This window comes from Lithobates pipiens, unplaced genomic scaffold, assembly GCF_037356315.1.
Source record: "Lithobates pipiens isolate NorthernLeopardFrog02 unplaced genomic scaffold, aLitPip1_a1.2 Scaffold_16, whole genome shotgun sequence".
In the NCBI taxonomy this organism is placed as follows: Eukaryota; Metazoa; Chordata; class Amphibia; order Anura; family Ranidae; genus Lithobates; species Lithobates pipiens.
The window spans coordinates 404,250,635-404,260,182 of record NW_027507748.1 but is presented as its reverse complement, the minus strand read 5'-3'; the positions used below and the strand labels follow the sequence as shown (position 1 = coordinate 404,260,182).

The following is a 9,548-nucleotide window of genomic DNA, read 5'->3' as shown; positions in this document are numbered from 1 at the left end:
CCAGTTCACAACTATGCAAATTACACTGCATCAAATTCGCATGACATTTTAAAATGCACTAATTTGAATGAGGCTGGCTCACATATATGCAAGTTGCAATCGCACTCCGTAGTGCCCAAAAAAAGTGTGCGTTTTCTGCCCACTGCAGTGCGAATTGCAAGCACATTATCTTTTAGGGGAACTCATCTGATTTGCAGATTCAGTCAGTCATGAACAGGATAAAATCTTGATGTAAACCTAACCCGCTACTGATGCAATCCGGACATGAAACGCTGAACAACTACTTTGCCAATTAGCTGGGAAAACAGAGCTTCAATTCACACCGCACATGTGTGAACCCAGCCTAAATTTTTAACTAATTTAGGAGCAGTGGTCCCTCTGAAAGGTATTCCAAATGATGCAGCTATGATCAAATTTAGGTTAGTATTGGGCCTACATTGGGTAATTTTACTAGTCAAATACCAAAATTGCTAGAAGCCGCATGATAGACTAAGTTGTGATTGGTTGGACACAATTACAGCAGTTATGAAAGTTTAAACATTACAAGCTACTTCCATAATAGGAAGCCATGGGGTTTCATCTTAGTCACTGCACTTGGCCATCAATACCAATTTCAGAAGCAAGATTGAAGTACTAAAATCAGCAATGTTACTCTACCCTTTAGCATGTTGTCAGATATCTTTTGTTCTTAAGCTCATAAATCCAAATGATTTGGATTGACAGAATTGGCACTACCACACCTAAACTTTTAAGCAAAGTTTGTTGCTTACAAACAGAGAATAAACTGGACACTACTATAAACTTCCTATAGCGCTGAATCAAGTTTTGCCTGAAAATATGTGCGCAACATTACATTGTATTAGAGTTGTAGAAATGTAAACTAAAAGCAGCCGTACACACGGGGCAATATTCTTGGCATTTCAATCCTATTGCAAAAAATAAAATTAAAAACCCACACAGTGCCCCAAAATATGGTAAGGTCTGGTCTAAATGGCTGTCAGATCCCTCCACGGCTTCTGACTTGCCCCCTTCATCAATCTTAAACCTGACACCCTCACCCTATGAATAAGAATTTGCGATGGTAAATGTGCTCTCTGTTTGGTGATAGACGTTCTAGCCCCATGGCACCATATTACCCTTGCATGCCACAGGCTGGGACCATCGTGAGATCCCGAGCTCACTGATATAGTACAAGTAATTGATTGCCTCATCTTATGTCTTTGCAGACACCAAAGCCCATTATTGTCATAACCAATGTGTGCTGCCTCCCCCCCGCCCCCCCTCTCTTCTTGTTAGTTGTCTGTTTTTTGCTGTTAAATGTTACAAAACTCAAACAGATTTTCAAAAAAAATAAAAACACACAGTAACAGGATCAAATATAACTACTAGTTTTACCATTTTATATGGTGGGGATGATGGAAGTTGTTTTTTCCATAGCCCATATCAGTGATAGCACAAGTCAGTTATTCTTTGACTCCGATCCAAAAAAAAAAAAAAAAATTATATTATTATATATATAAAAATTTTTTAAAGAAGGTCAACAGATAATATTCCAACACTGCAAATATGAATGTGCATAACAAAAATAAATAAATACATACTATAGCTGATGTCTCCATCTGAAAGTGTCAGTTAATGACTGTCATGCTGAGCAACAGTTTCAATAATTCCCAATTGATGACCCAAATTAAAGCAATTAAAATTCTACTGTAAAAAGCGCATGGAGCCAGAGTTCTATAGCAAAATAAACTGTGCAATTCTCCTTGCAGTTTTGCTTTTCCTTTGTACACTGGCCTAAGAGGATCATTGTGGGCCACAGAAGAAGCAGCAGGAGATGGTAGCACTAGCTAGAGTGGATACTGGAGCAAGGACCTGTAACCGCTACAGGCGTGCAAGTATGCTGTTCAAAAATGTACATTAGGATAAGAGTCCCCCCCTCACCCAGCAGAAGTTTATTTCCGATTTATTATTTCCGATTTCCAAATTAGCTTTGTTTATTTTCGAAATAGGTTCCTTTAAGCTAATGCATTGTTGGTTCACTTACCTTTTCCTTAGATTTCCCTTCTAAATGAATTTCTCACTTCTGGTTTCTCCTCAGTAAAACTTCACACCATCATCCGAGCGGTGTTTAGTCAGCCTGAACAGCTTACTGAGGAGGAACAGGAAGTGAGAAATTCAGACAAAAAAAAAAATAAAAAATTTAGAAGGGAAATCAAGGGAAAAGGTAAGTGAACCAACAAAGCACTAGCTTAAAGGAACAGATTTAAAAAATAAAAAACAAACCTTTACAACCCCTTTAATTCCAACACTCTATGAATCACTATACCATTAAATGTACCTCTGTTGCAGAAAAATAATCGCTCCAATTTTTAGAACAAGGCCTTACCTCAGGTTCATCCTGATATGTAGATTTGGCACAGAGAAACCAGTAAGACACAGGAAGGCATTTACCAGCTGACCTCACTAGCACACACCCATTAACTGTTTGCACAGCATCCCTCCACATGTGCATTTGCCTGGCTTTTTTATGTAGGCTGCTACAGCTGTATTTACCATGTCAGCATGTGGCCTGCGGGTTGGACACCACTGATGTTGTGCAAGGGCCTGCCTGGTTGGATAGAGTGAATGGCTAGATGGGTCATCCTATTCCATAGTTTTAGTAAAGGAGACTGTATAGTATATGGCCATCTTTATACAACTAAAATGAACTAGTTGCGCGTTCAGTGCCATTAAATCGTTAAAAAGGCACAGCAAACCCATTTTGTCATGTTCAAAAAAAAAAAATAAAAAAAAAAAAAAAAACACCAGTGACAAGCACAGCAAAAACACAGTAACAAAAACCATGCACCTTGCACCACCCCAAAATGTCCCATGAGCTACTATGCCATATGTAGGACAACCCAATGAAATCAGTGGGCTGCCCTATGCATGTCACAGCAAAAATTGTGCGTTTTCACTACACTAGGCGTGAATGGAGTCTGAAAGTGAAACTGGTGCATTTACACAAGAGTCATGAAGCTCCTTGCACATCTGTACATTTCCAAATGGATGGCATACCACAAAGAAAATGCATGCTATGCTGTGCAATTCAGAAACCTGCTGCAAATGTGCCAAAAAGCATTGTAAAAATGCACCAAAGTTCTGACATTGTTGTGCATAGGGCAGCCCATTCATGTGAATAGGCTGCCCTGTGTGAGATGAGCAGAAACCTCCCAAAAAAAAGAAAAAAAGAAAAAACACTAGTGTGCTGGCATGCGAGTTCACACTATGTGAACAGGGCCTGACAGCAGAGCGTCTCCATTCAATCCCTCCCATGTACTTGTACAGAGATTGCATTATCCATAGCCATCTTTATACCATTTCCTTTAAAAGTACTAGAACTACGGAACAGGAGGACCCACCTGAACAATCAATTTGTATCAAATCAGGCAGGCCCTTACACTACATAGCTGAGGGTAGATCGAAAGGAGCTTGTACAATTAGATTGTAATGTGCATGGTCACCTTAAAGTGGAAGTAAACTCCCCTATCGTTTTCAGCCAAGGAAGCTGCCATCTTTGCCTCTGTTTAATCTTCAACTGCTATGGTGCTGCACATGTGATCCGTTATGACACCAGCCATTGGATGGTTTGATAGTTTGGCTGAGAGCACAGCCAATGTGCAGTTAGCATTCCCGGCATGCCTTTTTTTTTTTTAACTGTTTAAATCGATGGGTTTACTTCCACTTTAAGAAGCAGGTACAGTAAATGAGGTCCACACTGATATCACACCCTTTTCTGTGATGCAAAAACACAAAGAATGTTGACCTACAGAAAGTGATGCAAGCAGTATTTTTTTTTTTTTTTTTTAACTCACACAGAAAAATGGAAATTTCAAACTTTTTGGGGATAAGAACATTGGGATGGCTGGACCAGAAATTATATTACAAAAAGGATTCCATTTATGATGAAAAGTGAACTTAGCCTTTAAGTATGACAGGCATCTAACATTTCATAAGGTCAGCAACAGTGCTAATTATATATATATATATATATAAAAATTTCTTCACACACACACACGTCTATACATTCATACACTCACCTCTCACTATAGGTCTTTAATGAAAATACATTTAATCAAGAGTTTTGTCACATCAAATAAAATCACAGTAATGTTTTAGACAGCAATGCAAGGGGCATAGGCATTGTAAGAGAAATGTAAAAGCAGACTACTTCATTAAGTTTTTCTTTTATTTAAAAGATCTTCCACAAAATACCATGTCCATTTATGTACTTTCTGTCATGAAGCAGAATGTGTAGAGTGTTTGGAATTGTCATTTAACAATGTCAAATGTATAGACCAGTTGTGAAGTTATCTGTTTGTTCTGTCTTAAGCTTTCCCACACAGCAGACTGAAATAAACCTAGATTAAATTGGAGGGGATGGTTCTGGTCTTTAGAATACCAAACAAAGCATGTCTTATTTTATATACTAGTGTTAGACAAATGGTTCTTATTAGCACTGAGCATGTATGGAAGAAAAGAAACAAAAAGTAAAGAGAACAGGTTTGCTGAGACACTGGAGGTAAAATGTTAATTGCCTTTATTTTAATACTGGTTTCAACTCTTACTGCCAGTGACCTGCAAGTCACTGTCCCAGCTGCCAGTGGCAGTGAAGAGAGTCTATATATTTAAAATATGCTAACCTTAAACTCTGCCACAATTTCTAAATTCATATTAACAAGCTAACTTTTAGGGCCAGGAGGAGGGTACAAATAAGCTGCCAAAACACTTCATATAACAAAACAAAAAAAAAAAGCAACAAATTTGGTAAGAAACTGCTTTTAGGCCTTGTGTACATAAGCACTAGAAGCAGAAGCCTGCACACCTTCATAGTGTGTCACCTGGCCTTTAAACACTCCACAGCATTGGAAGGATGAAAGCCATTGGGCCTGCATCCTCATACAGGCCAGGCATTGCAGGCAACGTTCATCGCAACATGACACAGTGTAAAGCAAAAAGGATTATTTGAGCTTTTACATACCCCTGGGCTGACCCTGAAGTCAGGATACTTGGCAGGCACTACAAACATGCTGTATGCCCTATTTTAAAGCAGACCTAAACCCATTAAAAACAAAACCTTCCCCTATGCCTTTTGCTGCCCTTTACAAAAGCAGCCAGCAAGACCCTTAAATACAAACGTAAGTGTCTTCCTCTGTGTAGCACTGCATCCTCAAAAAAGGAGTGGGACCCCATGCCTGGTCATAAGTAAACCAAACAGAATCAGGAAGCAGCAGAAGCCCACTACACAGAGGGAGTCCAGTCCTGTCACCAGGTAAGTATCACTAGGGTGTTTCTGGCAGTTGTGGGCAGACAGCAGCAAAAGAAGAGCAGTCAATTTGGCATGTTTTACAGAGTTTTTGTCCACCTTAACGCTTGTACAAACAAGCGCTCAAGCATCAAAAAGGTATAGTGCATAATGCTATGGAGGTTGTCCAAAACGCTTAAGTAGATCTGAGACAATGCAGACCCCAAAAAATTAATCAATGGAGGTGCAGACCCGGAAATGTGCTGCATGTCTTTCAATGGAAAAGTGACAAATTGCACAAAAAAATAGATAATTAAGGCTTAAATCAATTTAGCATTTGAACAAAAAAAAAAAAAAAAAAATATATATATATATATAGATATACAACTATTTCTGTATGTTAGAAAGTCTTAAGCAGCAGCAACATAAAATATTTCCTATGAAAATTTTTAGTGCGAGTTCTCTTTTATAACCCTTACCCAATCCACAAAATCGCCTTTTCTTATTTTATACAGATTTTGCACAATACAGCATAGTGTCCATTTAATGGTGAGACACATTTCAGAGTAAATTAGACACATGTGACAGGTTAAGCCATATATAGGTAAATTCTATTTATCAAGTTAAATAAAAATAAAAAGATATTTAGACAAATCTTCTCCACACAGAAAAAGTGTATAGTACACTGTGTACAGAGTAATAGGGAGGTGTTCATGGTAAAGGCTTAAAGCCAAAAAATGTAGCCATGTCAAGTTTAAAAGATACCAGGTGGCGGGCTCTTTAATCCGTGGCACAAACATGCCAGGTTCTACCATTTCACAGAGTCTTGGCAATACAGAACAAAACATGCAGGTTAGAAGTGAAGCAAAGCACTAGGTAATTCAGGGGCAGCAAATTCAAGTGTTGGCATAACACCACATGTGCCCCCAAATTAGACAGAAAAGGAAAATATACTGAATAAACTGCAATTCATCTCAAGTCCAAAATGAATTTCATTTTTCAGAGGAATCCTTCCCTGCAGGACAGCATCCTGCAGATAGTAAAGAGGAATAGGAGGTGGAAACAGCACAATGCAGGTACTAGATACAGAAAAGCAGAGAATGTACTAAAAACCACTTGTTAAACAGCTGACATGCATTCACAAGCTCAGTGTTCAGTTTCAGACACAAGGGAAATGAGGAGTGAATGTCAGGAGGCAGGAATGGTAACTGCGGGGTTGATGATCCAGAGTGACCAGCTTACGCTCTCCTCTCTGTCCCTCCCAACGTTCAAGCTCATTCTTTTTCCTTTGCTGCACCCAGATCTCTGGGTTTGGCGCCACCAAAGATTGCAGAGTTTGGATTGGCTACTTGATTGAGGGGAGTTGCAACCGTCCTTGGTTTAAGTTGAAGTCGTGGCCTCTGTGCTCTCTCTTCTGTGAGAAAAAAACAGGTCATAGCAGTTTACACAGCTCAAATTACACAACCTCAAGGTAACTTTAAAAAGGGTATTCTCATCTATAGGGTAAATTTATTTGCCTACCTTTTAGGCAGCACTGGACCATAGATTAATCTCAGTGTCACATAATTGAGGCTGGGTTCACACTATTGCAAATTAGATGCAGGCTCCCCGCATTCAATTTGAAATGGCAAGAGATTTTGACTGGCTCTCTATGGAGTCTGTTCACATATCTCCGCTGTGGCTCTACAGGAGCCCTGTGCGTCTTTTGGTCTGTTTCAGGTCCGAATTCAGACAAAAATTTGAGCTGAAATCAGACCTGAAACAGTGAACAGGGACACACCAGACCCCTGCTGTGAGCCACATGTGAAGATGTGTGAACCCAGCCTTAAACCAGTTACAGATTACCTAGCATCCATCTATTTTAAAGTATATATATTTTAAACCAGTTGAGATAATAGCTGTACCTGATAACAGTTTAACGAAGTATATTATTTCTAATAAAAGTATTCCCCCATTTAATCCCCACTTAAAAAGAGGAAGTAAACTCTCCCACGCTGATGCTTTTCATTTAGTCCATTATAATAATTAAACTATGGTCAATGTAATCCAGCCCAAATATTGCAAATAACTTACTGTTTAAAGAAACTTTAAAAAAAAAAAAAAACTTGTTTCCAGGGGTAAGGCAGCGCCATCTTAAGTATTGTTTTCTGAGTCCACAGTGGAGTGTATTTCCACCCTTACATTGAGCATTTCCTCTACGGTTAACCAAGCCTCCTTCTCAATCCAATGTTTCTATGGCAACCCTGCTTCCCTGCTCATAGCCGACTTGTTTTTATTTCATAGTATTTACTTGTGCAGATTATCTAGTGTTTGCCTATGTCAGTCTTATCAGCTTCAGCTGATAATACTGCAGTAATGCTGTTTGATGCCTTTTTTTCCATTCCATGTAATGTCACATGGGGTGTAGGAGGAAACTGAGTGATTATGCAGTCTCGTGGGATTTCAGTGCTGTGCCGTAGGAATTCCTGATAGAGCGTGTCGAAAATCATGGGATATATGGGCATGCTCAGTGACGTTATGCTAAAGACCAAAAAGGATTACAATACTAAGCAAGTAAGGAGATATCTACAGGCAGTGTTCATTTGGGTTTTTTTATGCGGATTCACATGGGACAAAGTTGTGGGGAGAGTTTACAACCACTTTAATCCTTAACTAGCAAAATGCCCAGTAAGTTCTCAAAAAGAGGAACATGTCATACAGTGCATCATGAAAGCATTTACAAAGCTTCAGTTTTTCCACATTTTGTATAGTTACAGCGATATTCCAAAATGGATTAAATTCATTATTTTCCTCAACATTCTACAAACAATACCCCATAATGACAACGTGCAAATTAAAAATAAAACAAACTAAATACCATGTACATAAGTATTTACAGCCTTTACTCAATACTTTGCTGGCACCAAAAACAGCCTAGTCTTTTTCGGTATGACGCTACAAGCTTGGAAAACCTATTTTTTGGGCAGTTCCTCCCATTCTTCTTTGCAGGACCTCTCAAGCTCCATCAGGTTGGACGGGGAGCATTGTTGCACAGCCATTTTCAGATCTCTCCAGAGATGGTCGATCAGGTTCAAGTCTGAGCCACTCAAGGACATTCACAGAGTTGTCCAGTAGCCACTCCTTTGTTATGTTACCCGTTTGCTTAAAGTCATTGTCCTGTTGGAAGATGAAACTTCGCCCCAGTCTGAGGTCCAGAGCACTCTGGAGCATTTTTTTTTTTTTTTTTTTTTTTTAAATCAAGGATGTCTCTATACATTACTGCATTAATCTTTCTAATTCTTGATCCTGACTAGTGTCCCAGTTCATGCCACTGAAAAACCTCCACACAGCATGATGCGGCCATCAACATACTTCCCTGTAGGGATGTTATTGGCTAGGTGATGAGGCCCCCCCCCCCCCAGACATGATGCTTGCCATTCAGGCCAAGGAGTTCAATATTTCATCAGAGACTTTGGTGTCTCATGGTCAGAGTCCTTCAGGTGCCCTTTGGCAAACTCCAGGCAGGCCGTCATGTGCCTTTTACTGAGGAGTGGCTTCCATCTGGTCACTCTACCATACAGGCCTGATTGGTGGAGTGCTGCAGAGATAGTTGTCCTTCTGGAAGTTTCTTCTCTCTCCACAGAGAAATGCTGGAGTTCTGTCAGAATGGCTATCAGGCTCTTGGTCATCTTCCTGACTAAGGCGCTTTTCTCCCTCGATTGCTCATTTTGCCTGAGCGGCCCACTCTTGGAATAGTCCTGGTGGTTCCAAGCTTCTTCCATTTACATGTGATGGGGGGCACTGTGCTCATTGGGACCTTCAATGCTGCAGACATTTTTCTGTACCCTTCCCCAGATCTGTGCCTCCATACAATCCTGTCTCGGAGGGCTACAGACAAACAACTTCATGGCTTGGTTTGTGCTCTGACATGCACTACAGGTGGACTTCAAACATGTTGTAGAAACATCAAGGATGATCAGAGGAAAGGATGCACCTGAGCTCAATTTTGAGTGTCATGGCTGTGAATACTTATGAACATGTGATTTTTTTTTTTTTTTAATTTGCAAAGATTTCAAACAAACTACATTCAGGTTGTCATTATGGGAAATGGTTTGCAGAATTGAGGAAAATTATGAATTTAATCCATTTTGGAATAAGGCTTTAACATAGCAAAACGTGTAAAAAGTGAAGAGCTGTGAATACTTTCCAGATGCACTGCCTACTAGTGACATTATAGGGAATTAGATAAAAGGAGTCCATTAGCACACACTGGGATTGGTTTGCT

At 39.6% G+C, this 9,548-nt stretch overlaps 1 protein-coding gene across 2 annotated transcripts in view; it reads right to left on the bottom strand.

The window, feature by feature from the left end:
* Positions 1–4,210: 4,210 nt before the first annotated feature.
* EIF4H (eukaryotic translation initiation factor 4H) overlaps positions 4,211–9,548 on the bottom strand; it is a 43,580-nt gene continuing 38,242 nt past the window's right edge. For both annotated transcript variants that reach the window (XM_077482361.1, XM_077482362.1), the window contains one exon: positions 4,211–6,698. In XM_077482361.1, coding sequence (XP_077338487.1) covers positions 6,559–6,698 — 140 coding nt within the window. In that variant the 3' untranslated portion in view covers positions 4,211–6,558. The remainder of the gene's footprint in view (positions 6,699–9,548) is intronic.